Source organism: Gossypium hirsutum, chromosome D03 (genome assembly GCF_007990345.1).
Source record: "Gossypium hirsutum isolate 1008001.06 chromosome D03, Gossypium_hirsutum_v2.1, whole genome shotgun sequence".
In the NCBI taxonomy this organism is placed as follows: Eukaryota; Viridiplantae; Streptophyta; class Magnoliopsida; order Malvales; family Malvaceae; genus Gossypium; species Gossypium hirsutum.
Window position 1 is genome coordinate 6,659,285 of NC_053439.1, and position 23,762 is coordinate 6,683,046.

General features: G+C 33.0%; 1 protein-coding gene and 1 long non-coding RNA gene across 2 annotated transcripts; one reads left to right on the forward strand and one right to left on the reverse strand.

The window, feature by feature from the left end:
* Positions 1-1,642: 1,642 nt before the first annotated feature.
* LOC107950370 (cytochrome P450 78A7) lies at positions 1,643-3,657 on the reverse strand. Its single transcript, XM_016885210.2, has 2 exons — positions 2,579-3,657; positions 1,643-2,480 (listed from the first exon to the last, which is right to left on the reverse strand). Exons 1-2 carry the CDS (start codon positions 3,569-3,571, stop codon positions 1,860-1,862), a joined length of 1,614 nt encoding a protein of 537 aa, XP_016740699.1. The 5' UTR covers positions 3,572-3,657; the 3' UTR covers positions 1,643-1,859.
* Positions 3,658-22,206: 18,549 nt separating this feature from the next.
* LOC121215324 (uncharacterized) lies at positions 22,207-23,148 on the forward strand. Its single transcript, XR_005911119.1, has 2 exons — positions 22,207-22,496; positions 22,831-23,148. It is a non-coding gene; the product is annotated as an uncharacterized lncRNA (long non-coding RNA).
* Positions 23,149-23,762: the final 614 nt, after the last annotated feature.

A 23,762-nucleotide genomic window follows, 5' to 3' on the forward strand; every position in this document is an offset into this window, starting at 1 on the left:
AAAAATAAAAATAAAAATAGTAATATTTTATTTTAGGGTCTAAATCAAGCACTTCGTATTTTAATATTTTAAGCCACTGCATGAAATGTGCGTGCACCAGAGGCGGTTAAGTCCCCTAGGAATGGCTGATTTCGGAGGCTCTCCGGCGTTATTTGCATTCCCTCTTGCAACTCATCAATTTTTAATTACTCAATTTCATTTCAAAATTCCTCTTAATTATTTGATTTGATACACATTATCCCACTATAAGAAAAATAATTTTTTTAATTACAATATATACTTTTTAAATTTTATTTTATTAAAATTATTTATAAAATTTTACAAATATATTTTTATATTAATTTTATAATTCTTTTTAAATTTGTAAAATTCAAATTTCCTATTTTTCCTAAATTAATTATTTATCCAAACAAAGCAATAACAATTGGTAGCATTTTGAATCGATGAATTCTAAAATACTAGCATTTAAAAATCTAAAAAATTTTAAAATTCTTCATCCAAACAGTTCATAATATTTTAAAGTTCAAATCTCACCAAAATAATATTTTATAAAAAATATTTTTAAAATTAAAAATACAAGAATATCATCTTAAAATTTGTTAATTTATAAAAACAATGAACTTTTAATCATTTCTCAATTAAATTGATCTTTAATTATAATCATAGTCAAAATAATTATATCTCATAAAAATTAGTAATAACTACCTAACTTAGACACATGACACCACAAGAAATTACCTGAGAAGAACCTTCAAATGGCGCTCCACCTCACATCAATCGTTTGATCACTAAGTTAGTGACCAGCCATCCGTGCATCTCACCTTTCACCAAGCCACTTGCTTTTAGTGGAACTCCTAGGGGACCACTAAAGCAAAACAACCTTGTACTACCTCAAAAAAGAAAATGTTAGGGTTGTACCTCGCTTGACGACAACTTACGTAGAGCAGCCTTGTCACTTGATCGACCACACGATCACCATGCTCCGAGTTTGTTAGTGACATGACACTATTGGGAAAGAGACCCTTCCCCTATATATATAGGGTACAAGGAACAATAAAGAAGAGATCTTTTTCCCCATCAATAACCCTAAGCAATATCCTCAGTAATTTACCTTACATCCTTACTTTTTCAAAGCTCCGCCTGTTTAGGTGAACTGGCCTCCTTAACACTATCATGTTCTCTTTCTTATCTCCTCCCTTGTTGAATATTTGTATCAACTTTTCTACAAAATTCTATCCTAATACAATACAATATAATCTCCAGATATTAAACCTTAATTTGAATAATTTTGTACTTGTTTGATTAGATTTGTCGGTTATTGGAATCGCGGACTGTTACCTAACCATTCTTTATTTTTGGGGTCACCATTTGTACGTAACATATGAACTATTAAATTTATGTATATCAGCAGGAAGAAAATTTTTAACTTGATATATGAACTTAATTTCTTTTACTTTTAGTCGTACTTTATAGAATACTTATTTAGAGAACTCCTCAAGAACATAAATTCATTTCTATCACTTAATCATAATTCATACCATATTCTTTTCACAAAAAACCAGTGATGTAGACACCCAAAAACTTTGCTGTTGTTAATATGTACCCAGTAAGACACAACCTTGAATAAATAATAAATAGAGAATGCAAGCAAAACATCAAATTATAATTTAGGAGCCCACGAAAACTCATTCCAATCCCAAAGCCTAAATATCAAATACCTGCAGGAAATTCGTTTACCCACTATACTAAATATACAGTTTCACATAGAAAATCTCAAAAAAACAAAAACAAAAAAGAACACACTAAATAAAACCAAGAACGATGATAACAGTTAAACCCTAGAAAACTAAAACCCTAGGCTAAGGCAAAAGGGTATCCTCTCTTTCCACAGCAATAGCATGCAATGGGAACTTCATCTCACATGACAGCTTCAGGACCTCACTCAAATCGACCGGGTGAGCCACCGAATCTTGAACCCACTTGAAACCTTGCATCAGCTTGGCTACCCACAGTTGGACCGTCACCAGCCCAAGGTTCTTCCCAGGGCAAACCCTGCGCCCAGCCCCAAAGGGTGCGAGCCTCAAGTCACCGCCTCTTACGTCCACCTCAGCTTCCAGGAACCTCTCCGGCTTGAACTCGACCGGGTCTTTCCACACTTTGGGGTCATGGGTTATGGCCCACATGTTCACCATGGCGGTTGTGTTGGCGGGAACCAGCATCCCGTTGCTGAGCTGGACGTCCGACGTGGACAGCCTAGCCCAAGAAAGCAATGGCCCTGGGGGATGGATCCGTAGGGTTTCTTTGACCACCGCCTGAAGGTAAGGTAATTTCGCCACGTCAGCGTCGGTGAGGGTTTTGTTCCTCGTAGCACTGTCAATTTCAAGTTGCAGCTTGGCTTGTACTTCCGGGTGCAATACCAACTCAGCCATGACCCACTCCGTTAACAAAGCAGTCGTATCAGTTCCTCTGAATATCATTTCCTAACCAAAATTCTCCGACTTAACTCAGTATTTGAACATGCAAATAATAATGATCACATAAAAATTAAAATACTACTATGTTGTTACTATTTACTAACCCATAAAACAGCAACCATGTCATCTTCTTGGAGTTTTTCTTCACCGTCAAGAGAGAGCAAAACATCTACAAAATCAGCATTATCAGACAGCATTTTGGACTTACTGAGTTGTCGGTGTTGTTCAATGATGCCTTTGACGAGTTTCCTAACTCGGGGAACGAGTTGCAAGCAACGTTGATTGATACGAAAGGGATCATAAAAGTAACTCAGCCATGGCAAATAATCAGACCAATTAAAAGCCCCAAGTAGTTCAAACCCTTCTCTTACCATATCCCTAAGCTCTTCTAGTTCTTCACTGTCTTTTCTCTGGTCATATCTTCTGCCAAAAACACTCCCCATGATATTGTTCAAAGCAGCAAACTGGAGGTGTTTTCTTAAGCAAACAGAGCCATGAAGCTTCTGTTCGTTCGCAATGTTGCGCAGCATGACAGTACAGTCAAGCTGGCGACCGGGTTCGTGTGCTAAAATGCGCTTGGGTGCAAAAAGGTGGGAGGAAGCTATCCTTCTCAAAAGCCTCCAATGGGTTCCGTTGGGAGCGAACCCTATGGCTCGACTGAACATGAGGCTTTTAGCGGACTGCTTAATGGGTCGGTCAGCAAAGTGAGGGGAAGTTAAGATTTCTCGAGCCGTGTGGGGATCAGAAGCTACGACCACTGGGGTGGAACCTAGGCTAAAAGCCATGAGCTGAGTATTGGCCCTGGACCAAGCCATGGCGGCAAGCGAACGGTGAGCCAAACCACGACTCAAAGTAAAGAGGCTACCAAAAACAGGGAAACCCCTAGGACCAGGAATAGGAAGGGTACCATTTCGGTTCCTTCCATTTTTCCATGCAATCCCACCAACAGCAAATGCCCAAGAAAAAAGGGCAATGGAAAGAAATGCCATAAAGAGGGAAAACAAAACATACCCATCGAACAAATTTTTGGATCCAAAGAAAGCTGGAAGAGTGTAAACCCACCAGCTTGTATCTTTTGAAACCGAACCCAACTCCATTAAAGAACAAAGACTAAAAAAAAGGAAGTAAGATGCTTAACTTTATGCAGAGTAGAAAAAGAAAGAAAGGGGTGGATACTATATATAATATAGAAATATGTTTGGTGATTATTTAAATATGTTAATATAATATTATTATGTAGAAAGCGTTAAAAAAATGGATGTGACATAACGAAAGGAGAGGAAGGAAGGGGGAGAGTTTCACGTGGAGAGAGGAAAACGAAGAGCTCTGTTGCATGAGAGAGAGAAGGGTTGGAAATCTGAGAACGAATTGTGTGGAGGGGGTTGAGGAAGGGACGTTATGACCATATCTGATACATGTTTAACGGTGGGCGCGCATACTATACTATAGACTTTAGTAGAAAGCAATGATTGAGACTGTGAGACCCGAGGGAAAGGAGAGCAATAAATGAGAGACCCCGCCCCCCCCTGAGGTTGAAAACGGCGACCCAATGAACTGAAAGGGAAATAACGCTTAAGGCCGTTCAAGCGTTCGAGTAATATAACGCATTGAGAGCTGTGACGGTTTGAATTTAATGCCTAAGCTTTACAATATATGCAGTCCCGGCCGCAGCCTTTAACATGCATCAGTGGAGAATGAGATGGCTCAAACACATTATATTGAATGCGCTCCCGGTTATTAACTGCAATGCTAAAACCACAAGTTGTATTTTTTTAGTCAAACTCAAGTTCTACGTTGTCGGTAGTGATTAATTTCTTTGCATATAAGTTTTTTTTTTCGAAATCAAAATGTTCACTATTATTTTAGTGATTAATATATTCGTCACAAGTGCTCTTCAAAGAGATAAATGATTGGTTATGAAATATGCTTCATTCGGTAAAAATCGAACTCTCAACCTTATAATTTAGGAATGAGGTAAATCACCACACCACATTTCATGATTAATCAAAAAAATTATATTTTTATCGTCTTTGTAATGTAAAATTTTGCCCCATACTTTGCACATAAACTGTTACTATTATAGACTAATCCTAAACATAAAGCTGGACACTAGTTAATAATTAAAAGATAATATAATTGGCTCTATTAACTCAAGATTTTGTAACTAACATATCAGTGGTCGAAACAAAAATAAAATGTTGAATAAGTACATGTACTAGCATAACTAGTGCATGTATTAAGCTAATTTTTTTAAATAAAATATGATAATAGTATTATTTTTAATTATCAATCATTTTAATTAACATAATATTTTTTATTATTATAAATTAAAGATGATATAGTTATCTTAAAAAACAATTAAAATTTAAATCTATTAACTCAAGATTTTATAACTAACATATCAGTGCTCCAATCTAAACAACCGTTCTATCTTCATTAGTTTTAGGACCTCTCTCCTTTGTATCAAAATGAAGTGTTGAATAAGTACATGTACTAGCATAAATAAAATGTTGAATTAGCACTTGTTCTGACCTAATTTTCATTTGAATAGAATATGGTAGTAGTAAATTTTTTAATTACCAATAATTTTAATTAATATATTAGTTTTTATTCTTGTAAATTTGGAGAAGTAAATAGATGATTAAGGACTCAAACCTTGATATATAATGTCTAAATAAAAATAATTTTACTCTTTTTTATCAACTTGATAAATGATTCTATAGAAAACTTTTGTTAAATGAATGTTATATATAATGTTTAAAATCAAAGCTTCTAAAAAAAAAACAAACAAATACGTGGAGGGTCTATTTTTTTGACATATGTATGTCTTAAAATTTCACAATGTGTTATCAAGTGGATGCCATCAAAATCAAAATAAGTTTGATATATTTTAGGACTCTCATGTTCATTAAACGTAGAGTTTCATTTCATTTGTACTCATTATATCTATGAAAATAAATTTTAGATAAGTATCATAATAATTCCCTATTTTGATTAATAAAATACTATATTTCTTTTACACTTTTTTTTTGTTCTTTCTCTTTATTTTTATAACACGTTACAAGAATAATTGTTTCTTTTTTCACGATTGTTGTTACTTTTTTCTCTTTCAACTGAAAGATTCTTAAGCCAACTATTCAAAATTCCAGAATTTTTCTACCTTAGCGAAGCCTTGAGCTTGCTTCCCCTTATAATATTCTTGCTTTTCTACCTTAGTCATTCATTCGCCCTACGAGAATCTAAACCTTTTTCTTAAATTTCTTTTATAAAACCCTTTTACTGCGGCATATTAGGAGTAAATACAGTTTCAGTTATTAGTTATTGTTAGTTATGATTAGTTATAAAGCTGTTAGTAACGGTAGTTATCAAGGACTTCTCATCTTTGTATTAAATACATGTAACTAGTTTGTGAAGAAATCAATCAAGTATTATTCTCTTTTCTTGAGATTGTTGAATCTTAGCATGGTATCAAGAGCCAAGGTTTTCTTGGTGTAAAAGTTTTTTTTCATGGCTACTAATGCGATTTCAGACAGTGTACCAGCAGTTGACACACCACGTCACTCCTCTAACACTAGGGAGGCTGAGCATTTGCAAGGAAATGACACCTTTTGTGCACCAGCAGTTCACTACTTCTCTAAATATGATACCATCAAACTTGCTTCACACAATTTTCTTTTATGGAAGCATCAGCTTTTGTTGATTCTTGAAGGCTATGGTCTTGAAGGGTTTGTGTTAGGTACCATTCCCTCTCTTCCTCCTCTTGTTATTGGTTCTGAAGGTCAGCAACGTAAAAATCCCGCTTTTCTTGTCCATAGGAAGCAAGTTAAGTTTCTAGATTCTTGGTTGTTGTCCACTGTTACAGATGATATTTTAGTTCATCTTACAACTGCCAAAACAAGTTTTGATATATGGACTGCCATTGAAAGAAGATTTAGTGCAAAATCGACCATTAAGGTCTCGAGCATGCGTCATGCTCTGTACTCACTCAAGAAAGCAAATCTTTTTGTTAAAGAGTATGTGTCCAAGGTAAAACAACTTAGTGATAATTTGAATGATGCTGGTAGCTTTGTCTTTAAGCAAGAACAAGTGAGTGTCATATTGGCTGGTATTTTAATCGAGTTCGAATCTATTCGGGTGTTTGCCTCAGCCACTCGTTTATCTCTTGATTTGTTGACTGAGATGTTACTTGATTGTGAAGCAAGATAACTAGAGTTGTTAACAGAAGTTCCCTGCCAAGCTAATTTGGCGTCTAGACAGCAAGACAATGAGGTTGGCTTGAAACAATCTGTTGAGTCTACTCGCTACTCTCAGGATTCTAAGCAAGTCTATAGAGGACCAGGTCGGGGTTGATCTCATGGCAGGTCTCGTAGAAATGGAAGGGGCTGGTCTCGTACTAGGCCACAGTGTCAGTTATGTGGTAAATTGGGCCACATGTTTCAGACCAGTTATCACAGGTTTGATGAGCATTTTTCTGGTGTTGTAGGTCTAACCTCAGTACAAGTAAATTGTCATCAGTTACATGGTTCTAGCTGTCCTTCCTCGGTTCTTACTTCTCAAGCAATGTCTCATTGCTGTGGCTCGTTTCTTCAGAATTCTTCCAGTCATTTGCCTTTTCGAGCTTCCACATCTTCACAGCCCGATTCCATCTAGTATCCTGACTCTAGTGCAACAAATCACATTACCCCTGAAGTGTCCAACCTCACGGCTGCTTCTCCCTACGCAAGTACAAACCATGTCACTATGGGAAATGGTGAGTCTGTTTCTATTGCTAATGTAGGCTCATCCACTCTCTTAGCTGAGGCCAAACTCCTACGTCTTCAGAATATTTTGCATGTTCCTACAGTATGCAAGAATTTGATGTCTGTAGGTCAGTTTCCTAAAGATATTGAATTTCACCCGATTTTGTGTTTTGTGACGGACATTCAGATAGGATGACACTACTAGAGGGCCACATGCATGAAGGGTTGTACAGATTTCAGTTCTCTCAGTCTACTCCTACTGCTGCTAATTTCTCCTCGCAGCCTAGCTCAAGTTTATTAAACAATGCTCAGCTTTTCTCGTCTTCCTTATGGCATAACAGGCTTGGCCATCCTTGTAATACCATTCTGGCTCATGTATTGAAGGCTTGTAATATTTCTTTCAAACAGAATAATCTGCAGCAAGTTTGTACATCTTGTCAGCTAGGCAAAGCTCACAAGCTCCCTTTTTCCACTTCACATACAGTGTATTCTTTCCCTTTCAAACTTGTGGTATCTAATGTATGGGGCCCTACTCATTTTTCTTCAAATGGTTTCTCTTACTATGTCTCGTTTGTCGACATGTATAGCAGATGCACTTGGGTTTATTTTCTCAAAACCAAGTCTGAAGTGGCTCAGTGTTTTTTGAATTTTCATCAGATGGTTAAAGTCAAATTTGGTCGTTCTATTAAGATGCTACAAACTGATGGGGGCGAATATCGTGTCCTGTCTAAAGAGTTATCTTAACTTGGTGTGCAGCACAGGGTCACTTGTCCCTACACCTCGGAGCAGAATGGTGTTGCTAAAAGAAAACATAGGCAACTAGTTGATATGGTCTTATCTCTTTTGGCACAGTCTAGTATGCCTTTAAAATTTTGGTTTTATGCCTTTATGCATGTTGTCTACTTGACTAACAGGCTACCTACTCCAGTATTGTGTCACTTTAGTCCCTATGAAGTGCTTTACAAGCTCAAACCTTGACTATGGCTTGCTACGGGTATTTGAACGTGCTTACTTTCCTGATCTAAGGCCCTTCCAACAGTGCAAGTTGTATTTTTGGTCTCAAAGATATGTATTTCTAGGAAGTCTTTCTAACACCAAAGGCTATAGGTGTCTTTCTGCGGATGGTCGAATCTTTCTGTCTCGACATGTTCGGTTTAATAAAACAAAGTTTCCCTTTAATGATGGTTTCTACAATGAGTCTCTAATTGAATCTATGCGGGGTATTCCTCAACATTCTGTGCTTCCTCTGGTTGTAACTAGTGATTCTTGTGGGCACACGACAGCACAAGCAACTCCCAGGTCAAACAGAAACTTTAGTATGGTGTCTTCTCATAAACAGTCGCAACCCACTCAGTCTTCTTCTAGTACTTCTGCTAGTTTCCCAACAGTAGTTAAAGAAACCTATTATTGTTGATTGAATTGAGGGTATTGCAGCAGCTCCATCACCTCCAGTACATATGAATAGTCATCCTATGCAAACTCGCTCCAAAAGTGGCATTTTTAGACCCAAGGTTTTTGCTTCTGTCTTGGATGAGATTGAGCCTACAACCATCACTGAAGCCTTTCAAAGTACTTCTTGGACAATAAAAGCACAAGCTAAATACAATGCTTTGATTTCTAATCATACTTGGGACCTTATTTTCTTACCAAAAGGTCGTCGTGCTGTTGGTTGTAAATGGATCTTCAGAATCAAGAGGCATACAGATGGCTCCATTGCCCGATACAAGGGCAGGCTGGTTGTTAAAGGTTATCTATAAAAAGCTAGTGTCGATTTTCAGGAAACCTTCAATCCTGTAGTTAAGCCAACCACTATCAGAGTGGTTCTTACGTTGGTAGTGTCTCTAAACTGGCCACTTAGGTAAGTTGACATCAACAACGCGTTTTTGAATGGGGATTTGAGTGAGGACATCTATATGCTACAGTCACCAAAATTTAAACAACGTGGATTAAATTGTGAGCCTCTTGTTTGTAAATTGAAAAAGGCTTTATATGGTCTTAAACAAGCCCCTCGAGCTTGGTTTCAGAAGCTGAGAGAGTTTCTGGTCGCCACAAAATTTGAGATCTTCAAAGCTGATAGCTCTCTATTTATTCTTCGACCAGGTGCTCAATTACTTTATGTTTTAGTTTATGTTGATGACATTATCATCATTGGGAATGACTCTCAAGCTATTGATCAATTTGTTATTCAGCTCAATGCGCAGTTTTCTTTAAAAGACCTAGGAAAGTTGAGTTATTTTCTTGGCATTGAGGTTCAGTACACGTTAGAAGGAATGTTTCTGTCTCAAACAAAGTACATTAGGGATTTACTTCACAAAGTCTCCATGGATAGATCGAATGGCCTACCAACACCAATGGTCACTAATTGTCATCTGTCCGCTGCTGAAGGGAGTCATGTTGAGGATGAACATCACTACAGAAGCATTGTTTGTGCCTTACAGTATGTGGTGATCACCAGACCCGACATTGCTTACTCAGTGAACAAGGTGTGTCAGTTCATGCATAAGCTATTGGATTTACACTTCAAAGCTGTCAAAAGAATATTAAGGTATTTACAAGGGACACTGAGCTATGGCCTGAAATTCACTCGAGCCTCTAAATTTCTACTTGAAAGATATTCAGACGCTAGTTGGGGGTCAGATGTTGATGATCGCAGGTCAACCTCCGGGTTTTGTGTATTTCTTGGAGGGAATCCAATTTATTGGAGCTCAAAGAAACAACAAGTGGTCTCTAGATCTACAGCAGAGGCAGAATACATGAGTGTTGCTCATATAGCTGTAGAAATGGTTTTGATTCGGTCCTTGTTAACTGAGTTGTGCATTCCAGTTTCAACCAAGGGTTTGATATGGTGTGACAGCTCAGTTGCGATTGTAGTAGCAGGAAATCCTGTTATGCACTCCAAATTTAAGCACGTGGAGTTGGATGTGTTCTTTGTCAGAGAAAAAGTGGCAGTTGGGGTGCTTCAAGTCGGCCATGTTCCTGGTTCCAACCAGATTGTGGATATACTAACAAAACTGCTGCCAGCAGCAGTGTTCACCAGGTTTCGAAATCAGCTTTGTGTTGTTAACATGACTTAGGAGGAGTTTTGATTAGCAAAAAAATAGATAAGTACGGGGTATATTAGGAGTAAATACAGTTTCAGTTATTAGTTACTGTTAGTTGTGATTAGTTATAAAGTTGTTAGTAACGGTAGTTATCAAAGACTTCTCATCTTTGTATTAAATACATGTAACTAGTTTGTGAAGAAATCAATCAAGTATTATTCTCTTTTCTTGAGATTGTTGAATCTTAGCCCGACAGAAAAAAAGAAAGCCAAAATTTTATATTATAAAGATTGTTTTAATTTTAGTTTATTTTGTTTTAGTGATAATTATGTCAAACATTATAAAATTCTAATTGGTAACTCTTGATATAACTCGGAAATATTATTATAATGGATACTTGATGCTCAAATCAATCTACATGCTAAAGGTTTTAGAAATACGATTGTGCAAGGCAATCAGGAATTTAACTAAGACAATGTCAAATCTATGATTTTCCTCCATCTCATCTTCATGAAGGGTTGAAAGCAGATTGTTTGACCATAGATCCACTTAAATTGTGGAATAACATGAAAGAAAGATACAACTATAAAAAAGGGTAATCATTCTTAATGCTCGTTATGATTGGATACACTTTAGATTTTAAGACTTCAAACCAGTAAGTGAGTACAACTCTACATTATTCAAAATAAACTCTCAATTAAAATTGTGTGGAGAAAAAATTTACTAATGCAGACTTATTAGAGAAAACTTTCTTAACCTTTCATGCTTCTAATGTACTCCTACAGCAGCAATGTCATGAAAAGGATTTTAAGAATACTATAAATTAATCTTATGTCTTTTGGTGGCTGAGACAAATAACGAGTTGTTGATGAAAAACCATGAAAGTCGTCCCATTAGTTTTGCTTCATCCCTTGAAGTGAATGTGGTAGTACATAGTATTTCTAAAAGTGAAACAAATTATGGTTGTGGTCGCGGTCGTAACCGTAATTATGGATGTGGTAAAAAATGTAATAGTTATTGTTATCATGATGGTAGTATTGACCATCAAAATAAGAATAACATTGAAAAGAATGAGAAAAGTGATCTAATCAATCCTTCAAAAGTACAAAAAAAAAATTGTACTATCGATGTGGAATGAAAAGACATTAGTCGCATACTTGTTATACACCTGAACATCTTGTAAAGCTATATCAAGCCTCTCTCAAAAAGAAGGGAAAGAATGTTAGAGCAAATTTGATATATCAAAATGATGATGTAGAGGCTAATTTTGTGCACAAAGATGATGATCTTGAGTATAATACTGAAACAAAATCTACTTACAATGGTGATGACTTCAATAATCTTGTTAATTTTACCCATTTGGATGTGGAAGATTTTTTTGAGAATGACAATGGAAAAGTTGATTTGAGTTATTATTTTCTATTTAAGCATTTGATTTTCTTTTTTAGGAAAAAAATATATGCCCGTGTTATTCAGTTCTAGAACATTTGATTTATTGTTTTTTTTATGAAAAAGTTATATTTTCATGTTATTCGACTTTCAATATTTTCTTTTAAATAAAGTGTTTTTTTCTTGAACAACACTTAGGGTATATTTCATTCTATGAAGTATGAAGAAAATGAATTTCCCCAAAGTCTTTGGCTGATCCTAAGATCAAGAATGAAGAGATAATACTTAAAGATACGAAGTATTTTTCTCAATTAATAAGAAGTGAGTAAATGTTAATACCATGTCTGGTAGTACAAATGGTAAGGATAGAAAATTGAGAGAAGAAGAACGTGAGAGAAATTCGAGAGATTAAGGTAGAAAATTAAGAATAAAAGAGTTGAGAAAATAGATGGATAGTATTGAACAAAAAAAAATTGAAAGTGTAAAGGGTATATATAGAAAAAAGACATCAGAGATAAAAAAAAATTAAATAGTACAATTAGAAAATCAATGGCCTTGAATTTCTAACTGTGGCGATCCAATGATTAAAATATTTTGAAATAAATGGTTATTTCCTTAAATTTCTATTTAGTTTTAAAAACCGATATATTTCCCTAATAACCTCATTTTGAGACAGATATTAAAACCTAAAATTCTTTCCAGCACAGTAATGAGAAATGAGGGTGCTACCTATCCTGCCCTACCTATGCTTGGAAAGTTCTATCACTACACTAAAACAGGCTTTTAGCGGCACATTTTACGGCGTTTAGATAGAAAACACCGCTAAAAAATGAGAAATAACGGCGCTTCATATAAAACGCCGCAAAAATATAATTAGTGGCGTTTTTTTAAAAAACGCCGCAAAAATCGAAACCCAACGACGCCGTTTTCTGACTTTTCGGGGACTTAAACTATAATTCTTATTTTTAATTCTTATTTTTAATTAGCTTAATGCTAACTTTGGACTTAAACTATACCTAAATTTCTCCACCACGTTAAGAAAATAAAGATTAAAACTTAGTGTTATTAGAACTTATCACATCAATCTTTTTTTATCTTTTTATATTGATTAAAAAAATAAAAAAAATTATATATATTAGATTACAATATTCTTAAGCTTTTAATATCTTCACAACATAAAAATTTGTAATGTGGTAAGAAAAAAAAGTACGTATTTGTGTAGGGAAACATTGCAACATAAACTCTCTTTTTTTTCTTATAATCTTTTCAATTTGATTATATTCTATAATTCAACTTATAATTTTACATAATAAATCACTGTAAATTTTAAATTGGAAAAAATTTCTTTTTAATATTTTTAAAATTAAATACACTATTAAAATGAAAATAGATATAATGTTACAATAAATTATTTAGTGGTCACAATATTTAAATTTAATTAACAATCTACATTCAATAATTAATAATAAAAATTAAGTTAGAAATTATATATAAAAATAGAATTTCACAAAACCTACTATGATAATATTTATATTTTAAAAATATTTTCAAGATATTATTTATTAAAATTCAATCTAATATCAATTATCATGTTTTAAAATTACTAATATATTATTATGTTTTAATTTCATAAAAATTTTATTAATGAAATGTTACAAAGTTAATAAAATAAATTAAAAATAATAAATGTAATTTAATTAATATGTAAAGAAAACTAATATCATATATAAAATATAAATAATTTAAAAAATTATTTTTTAAATAAGTAAAATTTTATAAAATTATAAAATATATAAATTTGAAAAGTCAAAATAATATATAAAAAATAAAAGTTTTATAAGAAATGAAAAAAAGTATTTATATTTATAAAAAAGGCAAAAAAATTAAAGATTTCAAATATATATATATTCTACAAATTTTGTAAAAGTTTTAATATTTTCCAAAAATTTTAAATTTTAAAAATTTAAAACAATGAATAAAAATTCAAAAAAGAAAAACAAGAAGAAAAGGTTTAACTAAAAATTATGAAGTATAAAAAATGAAAAATCAAAAAATTGAACTTAAAATTTGAAATTAAAAAAAAGCCAAATATATAAATTTTAAAAAAGTTTTAAATAAATTTTTAAAAAAATTCAAATATATATTTAAAAATTTTATGAAAATTTGAAATTATTAAAAATTCAAAGTAAGTCAAAGATATTATTTTTAATGATTAATTTTTAAATTCTTTTCCATTTTTAATTTAAATTTAAGTTTTTTATTTTAATAAACTTGAATGTCATGTGGCACTTCTGATTGGTTGGATATGCCACGTGGCACATTTTAAGTGATATCACATGCCAATCGATTTTTTAATGCCATCACAAAAATTGAACCGGATGGAGTAACATAATAATAATATAGATACTAAAATGAGATAAAAAAAAGAGAGTCAAATATCAAAATGAGAAATCATGTATAATTTAAGGGTCAAATTGAATATTAAACCTTTTTAATATAATAGATGAGAATACAATATCATATGTTATTTTTATCCAAACATTTCATTAAAAAAAGTTCATTACAAAATGTTAAAGTAATTTTACAATTCATAACATACGTTGCACAAGAAGACTGGCAGGGGCTTTCGCTTCCTTGATTTGGTATGATTACTTCTTTATATCTTTAAATTTTGATAAATTTTAATAAATAAATAATAATTTTTTTTATTTTAACCTATACAATTTTTCAATTCTATTTTCTCTCTCATTATAAATTTTCTAGCTTCACTACTACTTTATGTTTCATGTCCTACTATTATAGGAGTTTCTTTTTTCAATTGTAGACTTTTCCTATGACCTTCTTTGCAATAAATTGTGGTGCTTCCTTTTTTTTCCTGTGTCCCATATAAAAGGCAACTCAAGATATTTGTAGTTTTTAATCGAATCCCACACCTCCAACAATTGTAAATTTTCTTCAAAAAAAAGTTTAAGAATTTTGCAATAATTTGTTATGGGACAAAATTCTGAACTTATGAAATGACGACATCTAGTTTAAGGGAACAATGCATAGTGATAGCTTGTAAAATGGTGCGTGTTGGGTAAGTTAAACAGGGCGTTTTGGTTAGGCCTAGTCAACAACAGTTATCGTATTTTGTAACCAATTAGTTTTTTTTATATGTTTTTCATTTCCTTTATTATGTTGTAAGGAATTAGAAGAAGCCAAGAAAAATACACACAAGAAATTCTTCTCTCTAATTTCTCTCTTCTCTTCTTTCTCTATTCTCAAAACCCCTCTACATTCTTCTCAACTTTCCGAGCTATAACAAAGGTATCAAAGGTAGCACGACCTTTATGGCTGGGGAAGGAGGCACCACACGCCTGCAAAAGGAAGTTACTATTTTGTTGCGGGAGCTTACCAAGATGCAAGGGGAAATATCTCTCTTGGACACCAAAATGGAGGCAAGATTGCAAGCTTTTAAGGAGGAATTTAAAGGGGATATCCAAAGTTTACTCAAGCAATATATCAGTCACCCAATTGCTACCAGCAATGCACTGCCCAAGCTAAGGGTAAGGGTGTTTTGGGAGGACCACCTCTTGGTTTTTCCCCCAATGAACCTAGTGAGGTCCCTTAACCTCCTTAATGCCGAGTCATACCAGCTCCCCTCATTTTCAACCAGGAACACTCCAAGATAGGCTTTACAAGCTAGATTGCCCTCTTTTCAATGGGTTAGATTTCAAGGGCTGGTGGTAAAAAACTCAAGCAATATTTTGTAGCTGAGGGTATACCAAAAGGTGATAAGAAAGCCCTTTTTTCAGCACTAGTGTTGGTGTTACCAAACTTTAATCTGGAATTTTATGTTGATATTGATGCTTCTGGCTTTGGGGTAGGAGCTGTCTTGCAGCGAAGGGGACAACCAATAGATTTTTTTAGCAAAGGCCTAGGGGTCAGACACCAAGAATTATCCAATCATGAGAAGGAAATGCTTGTTGTCTTGTTAGCTATGAGAAAATAACATGCATATCTAGTGGAAAGGCACTTTAAAATAAGGATCAATCACTAAAGTTTGAGGTTCTTACCATATCTGTAAGCCATAACCCCTTTTCAGTAGAGATGGGTTGCAAAAATGCTAGGATACAATTATAAAGTTATTTATAGGAAAGGATCTTCGAATGCTGCTGCTAGTGCTCTCTCTCGAAACAAGCCAATATTGGAAGGACATGTATGGCAATTAACAGGTAGTACTGTTGTAATAACCAAAAGAGTGTACAGAGATATTTTGTGATTTCATACATTTAAAGCTGCATGAAAAGAGTTATGTAACATATTTGATGACTATAAGAGTTTAAAATGTTTAATGTCAGTGAAAAAAAAATCTAAAATTTGGGGACAGTAAGGATGGCCCGAACGTGGCCCAGTAGAGATAGCTTGAATTTTCGAAATCTTTTAAGTTTGTAAGTGATTATTATCTGAGGGAAGTCATCATAGTTTCGGATGATCTGAATAAGAAACTTTTGTGTAATTTACGAGCGATGAATCGTGATTGATCTTATCAGATGATGAATATGTGTTAGCTGGATTAGAAGTTAAATTAATGCTTACTAAGTGAATTCGTGGAATTTAAAAATGTGTTAACAAATTATAAGTCAAAAAGGGGTTTAGCATAAATTGATTTCTGATTCAAAACTTCAGATGTGGAATCGATGATTGTAATGTTGCTTCGAGATAGAGTATCAATACCAAAAAGCTCTGAGATTGTATAACCATTGTTACAGGTGGCTCACAGTGTCAGTTAGTTGGTTCATACGAGAGTAACAAGATGCAAGATAGTTTGAGAAAATGGTATTAATGAATTAGTATAAAACGTGATATTTCTGACTTTACATTCAAACGCCTGAGTTATCAACAAGTTAAAGTTAATTATTAAGTTTCTTCGGGACTGCTTCAGTATGAGTTGATATCTGAGTAGTAATGAAATATAATTTTGATGAAATTTGTACTGAGATTATCCTTATCATTGAAAAAGATAGAATTATCTAAAATATTATTAACTACCTAAAGAAATCTCTCTATACATATGGATTTTCTCTTTTGATAAAACAGTTGAGTTATCTGTTTCTGAGATGGTAAGTCTTCTTATGGTGCCAATCATCATTGTTTCGGATTAAGATCTGAAACTCATATGGTAATTCTGAGAGAAATTACAGTAAGCTTTGAGTACGAGGTTGTATTGAAATTAAAGAACGCAATTCAAATTCTTGAAATATTTATTTGTCACTGTGTTTTAGAGTTTGAAAGCAACTAAGAAAGATTATTGTTGTTTGATAAGCTATCATGTAAATATAAAAATAACATTGTATGAGGTATCATATGATTCAGTTATCAAAATTCGTAGTTTCAGGATCGAGCTTTCTAAGAAAAAGGATTCACGGGATTGAATTCATTAGAGAAGTTGAGCTGAAAGTGAAAGTGATTCAATACAGATATAAACAGTTTCAGTTTGATATGACGTATAGCGAAGAACAGATCAGAATCTTAGCTCGTGAGATTAAAGAATTGAAATTCGAGGTTATGTGAGAAATTGAGAAGGCTATGAGAAAGCAAATTTCAAATCTATTCTTTGATATGATTTTCGAGGACGAAAATCCCTAAGGGGGGAGAGTTGTAATAGCCTAATTTTAGGGTTAGTCAGAAACAGTGGTTTTGGGACCACAATATGAGGTCAAAATAATTATTTTATTATTTTATTAATGTTTATAGTATGATAGAATGTTCGTGTGAAAATTTCGTAAAGAAATTTTACCGTTTGAGTGGTTAATTTAATAAAAAGGACTTAATCGCGTAAAATTGAAAAGTAGCATGCTATAAGTTAAAGTGCTTATTTGCTTTAGTAAATTAAAGGTGAGGTCCTTATGTTGTGATTTGACCATTGAATAATTGAGTGGACAAAGATGGACAACCATTAAGTGTTTTATTTATGTTTTATTAATGGACATTTTGGTAATTAAATAAATAATGGTTAATTAAATAAACCAAAACATGACATTAGTCCATCGTTTTGGTGAATGCCGAATTTTTAAAGAAAGAAAACACAATTTTTGAGGTCTCATGCATTCGGCACTTGTATCTTTGATCAAGGTAAGTTCTTTGCTCGGTTTTTGATGATTTTTATGTTTTTGAGATCGTTGCTTCGTAATCTAGCTAGCTCGTACCTTTGATTTTGAAACTGTTAAAGATTTTGATAGTTGCCATTGTTGAATACAGGTGTTAATTGATGTCTGATGATGAAATATGAAATTTTGATGATACTTTTACATGTTTGGTAAAGTGATTTTGAGTAAAAATGTCAATTTTGGACTAAATTGAGAAAAATGATTAATCGTGTGGTAAAAGTGTGAATAAATGAAAAATGTAGGATGTTATGGAAATAATAAAATTTGGCTAGCTTAGGTTTGTGTTTAATTTCATGAAATTTTAATTTTATGTGATAAGGACTAAATTACAAAAATGTGAAAGTATAGGGGCAAAAGTGTAAAATTGCCCTAATGTGTAAATTGTGTTAATTTGAGTGAATTAGTGATTAAATAAGTAAATTTTGTATTAATTTAGATCAAGAAAGGAAGAAATCAAAATTGGATCGAGGAAAGTCGAAAGTTATTGAATAGTCGTTCCGGTCCGTTCGTGTCCGTACGAGGTAATTTCATAAGTGAATAAATGTTCTCGAATTCAAATGTATATGTTTTATATATTACTGAATTTAATTATAGTTATATATATTGCCGAACTGAATTGAGCATGGAATGACGTGTTTCGAGTTGGAATTGATTGAATTATGACGTTAGAAAGCCCCGTACGAACTATAGGAATAGTATAGGGTACATATGTCATGAAATAGGATTTCGAGATGTGTTATTGTGTAAGACCACATCTGGGACATTGGCATCGATTTGTGATTAACGTGTAAGACCATGTCTGGGACATCGACATCGTATACGATTTTGTGTAAGACCTTGTCTGGGACAGTGGCATCGATATGTGATAACATGTAAGACCATATCTAGGATATGTCGTTGTATGAGCTTTCCGAGCTATCTAAGTATCCTTATTGATTTCGAATGGTTCAACAGGCAATATTGAGAAATGGATAACTATGTGAAAGTATATCCGATTCAGGTACATACGAAGTGTTATTCAAAAATTGAAAGGTGAGAATGTTTAAAATGACGATATGTGAAATATATGACAATGAATGAAATGAATGTATACAAATGAACGTTGTGTTACATATGCTCGTTATATGAAATTGTGGTCATATGTTCGAACATGGGAATTATGAAACATGAAACATGGTGTTGAGGTATACTAATTTGGTTTGAAATTTGGATTAGATAATTGATATAGAGATAGTGGTGTTATGATGCATGGTTAGCATATATGTGAAATGGCAAGTAAAGCATGACTTGTTTTGGTTGGTTATGTAATTAATATGTACAAATTTAATGTATATGATTAAGCTAACGATTGCTATTCGAATTTAAAAGCATGGTTTATATGTTCATTGATAAATAAGATAATTAAAGTTACTTAATATGGTCATAAGAATTTACGAGTATGATGAATGTATATGTGGTTGAGATTTGCTAAATTCGGCCTAGTTAAATTGAATTATAAATAGCATTGAGATGATTTATTTGCTTATGGCTTACTAAGCTTTCTAAGCTTACTCTGTGTGTTTTCTTTCTATGTTTATAGAGTTTCAGAGACTTGCTCGAGTTGAAAGTCATAGGAGACCTCATCACACTATCCGGTTATCGCTTCGGTAAATATAAGCTTTGAGTTCTTGGTTATGTGGCATGTATAGGCTAGTTTTGATATGTTTGGTTTTGAAATTTGTATATATGTATATAGCCATGCGAAAATGGCTTGATCATGATACTAATGTTGGTATATATATTCGGTCATGTTATAAGCTTAATTTGGAGGTATGTTTCATGTTAAATATGTTTGTGGTGTTGGTTATATGATTAGGCAATGAGAAATGTTAATGATGATGTATAATCGGCCATGAAAGTAGCTCATTTTGGATGTATAATTTGTCTTGTGTAAAGGTTTGAAAGTGGTAAATGATGTGTTTTTGACATAATACATATGCTCACATAAGTTAAGTTATGTATGTTTGATAGCTTGCATATTGATTGTTAAAGTACAGTTTGTGATAGTAAAAATATGAACATATATTGTAATTTATTTGATGGTCATTTAGGTACGGTTATAAATGGTACAATTAGCTTTGATTCAAATTGTGAAATTGGTTGGATTATCGGAGGATAAATTTTATGACCGAATATATGGTTAAAAGATCGGTTGTGCATATGTATTTTGGAAATGGTAAAGGGTGTGTATTTATATTTGGCTAATAATAGGAAAAATATACTTATTCATGCCTATGATTTGTTTTGTTCATTGTTGACACCATTTTTTGGATAAAAACGGGGTCGACTTGGGTTTTGAAAAATGAAACGGGAGTCGCCACCAATCCCTTTTTTATGAGGTGTGATTGGATCACCTCGAAAAGTGGTTGTTTTTAATAAACGGTTTGATTTTATTAAAACAACAGGTTTGGTCCACGAAATTCAGAAAAACGGGTTCGGGAGTCGGTTACGCACGAGGAAGGATTAGCACCCTCGATACGCCCAAAATTGGTACCTTAGTTGATCACTTAATGTCTTAATGTCGAAAAGCTAAAAACTTTAAAGAAATTTAAAAATACGATCCTTGTAGTTGAAAATTTTGGAAAAAGGGGCATATTTCATGTGAAAAAGAGAATCATATCCAGTAAGTTAGGATACAATGTCTCGAATTCCCGATACACGAACGAATGCCAAAATTTACTTATTTAAAAGATATTTTAGCTATCTCGGATTTAAAAAAGGATATCACGACCAGTAAGTTAGAACGCGATTCTTTTTTTTTTAAATCTCAATATCGTTTAAAACTTGAGTTTAAAAAAACGTGTAATGAAGTTAAAAAAAATATTCGATTGTTTAAATCAAATGAAGAAATCGCAACCCAATACGTTAGGGCACAATTTATCAAAATATTAAACATTGAATATTACATTTATTTCAAAAAATTCTCGTTTCGAGAAAACAACGTGTCACATCCAATGCGTTAGGACACAACGTATTGAATTCTTGATACGAGAATACATGCTGAAAATTTTATTTCGTTGAAAAGATATTTTAATCATCTCAGGCTTGAAAATGTGATCACGACCAGTAAGTTAGGACGTGTTTCTTTTTAAAATCCCGAGATTATTTAAAACTTGGGTTTAAAAAAATTCGTGCATTTAGATTTATCGTGAAAATCGAAACCCAGTAAGTTAGGGTATAATTTTCTCAAACCTAAACACAAAACGCCATTTTTTAAACAAATGTTGTCATCGAGCAAAATGAAATACGAAAATCGTAGTAAAAATACGAGAGTTGATAAAATCATAATGCAAGCAGAAGTATGAAAATGATGCGAGCAATAGCAGCAATACAAAATAAATAGAAGTCATACTTATAATCATAAAAAACATACATATACAAATAAATTAAAATATTTATTCAAAATAATAAAGAAAATGAAATAAATACAAAATAAAACAATTGTACGGAATAGAAATATAATACATATATATATACGTATGTTGGAATTATAAAGTATAAAACAATATATAAGCAGGTATTAATGTGTTTATGAAAATATGGATATATACATATATATAAACAATTTAAAAAATGTGTGAAAATATATAAATACATATAAATTATAAAAATAGGCACGTATATATATAGATTATAAAAGGGTGGGTATATATATATAGGTATGTATATGAAAATAAAATAAATATATGGACATGTATATGGATATGTATAAAAATCATACAATATATATAAAACGTAAATATGTATATATACACATGCAAAATAAATTATGAAAATAGGTATCACAACAAAGTAGGTATGTAAGTATATTAAAAATATATGTATTTATAAAATATACGTATATATATAATAAAAATAAAGCTGAAAATAAAATAAAAGTAATTAATATATTAATATAGTAATAGCAAATACGTAAAAGGAAAATAAAACTGATAATAATTAATAATAGTAAAAATAATTAACTAAAATAATAAAAGTGTTAAAATGCAGACTAAATCAAACTAGTAATGAAAATATGGGGCGAATTTAAAATAAAAAGGATTAGATTGCAACACGCGCTAAAATGGGAGGGACCAAAAAAGTAAATAAACCAAGACCCCCAAAACGCAGCACTGCAATGGACTAAATTGAAACAAAAATAAAATTTGTGGCTAAATTAAAAATAAAAGAAAATAATGGAAATGGGCCAAATTGTAATGCGCTGAAAATTAGGAGGACTGCGCGCAAAAATATCTCCTTAAGACCAAACGCGCGGATCCCCAGCGGTCGGGTCGGGTCGACGCGCGGATCCCCCTTTACCAAAACGGCGCCGTTTTACAAACTATATAAATACTAAAATTTAGTTTTTCTCTTCTGCTATTTCATTTTGTGCACAGAACATAAGAAGAAAAATAAATAAATAAATAAAAGGGAGACTCCCTTTTCTCTGCTAGGGTTCCAAACTTGGAACCCCGCCGCCGTCTGCCGCATCTCCATCGCAGCGCCACCAAGGACGGTGGCCGGAGTCATGCGAGAAAAAGGGGTTTTTAACCCTCATCGTGTGGCATCCTTGAGATCTCAGATCTCTCAACCAGCGGGGAAGAGGGAAACCCACAACCCCTCTCGGACCCGAATCAACGACGGAGGAGAAGCCCTCCGACGGCGCAACCACGGTGGTTCCCGGTGAGTCCCTTTTCCCTTTTTTTCTATTTAATATACGAAATAAAGAAAATAAAATAAAATAAAATAAAAAAGAAATACGGATCTGATATCAAACCCTTGAAACTATTTTTTGATTATTTTATTTCTTTCTGCTAATGTTTTTTTCAAAAATCGGGACTCCCGATTACAGTGATGAAGCCCCCTGATACAAAGGTTTCAATCGGTTTGTATACCGATTTCAAAAAACAAAAGTCCCCCCTTTACATTGTTATTTTCAAGGCTTATAAATCCGAAAATCAACCCATTCTCTGCCCCCTTTTGTTGCTTTTATTTCCCTTTTTTATGTTGCTTGCAGGTACTTGACGAAGGCAGAGGTGTGGCTTGCCGTTTTGGTGTAAGGTCGACTGGCGGTGGCAGACCTCGAGCGTGGTGCACGCTGAAGGCGCACATAGAGGCAGCGGCGCCTTAGGGTTTCAATTCCTGCTGAAACCAGTTAAGGTTTCGGGCCGTTTGGGCCATTAATTTGTTTGGGCTTGTGGGTTCATTGGGCTGAAAATTGGGTTTGTCTGTTATTGTAATTGGGTCAGTAAATTTTTTGTTTATATGGGCCCGGGCAAAATAAGGTCTGTACATTCATTATTTTGGTAATTAATGGTTAAGTTGTTAAGTTAAATGCTTGAGTTTAAAATGTGCCATATATGTGATTTTAGAATTTGGTAAATGATAGATAAGTATTTTGGATATTTATTAGTCAAGGGGTATTGTAATTATGATATGATTTGATTTGACTCTTTTATATATAAAATTGGTAGTTATTATTTTGGTAAAATGTGCATAATATGGTAAAACCAAATTTTATACTTGACCATTATGTGAAGTTGTTAATGTCGTGTATATATATATTAACGTTTAATAAATCATGTGGTTTGGCTTGACTTAGTAAAATGTGAAGAAGTGCATAATTATAAATAGCGTTTTTGGAAAGTAGTTAATGAAATAGATTTATGTGAATGGATGTCTTAATATATGATCGGTATATGAAAAAAAAATTTATACTTGGTTATAAGTTAAGTATTCGGTTGCCATGATTCATTGGTTATAGTGTTTGAATATTAATTTGGGTAGAGTATGAATTATAGAATCGAAACACATTAGTTTGGTTTAAAATTATACTAGATGAATAGAATTGAAATGATTATATTATTTGGTACTTAAATTGAAATGAATGTCTGTTCTGAGTTGTATTTTGATCGATAATGCCTCGCAACCCTAATCCAGCGACGGACA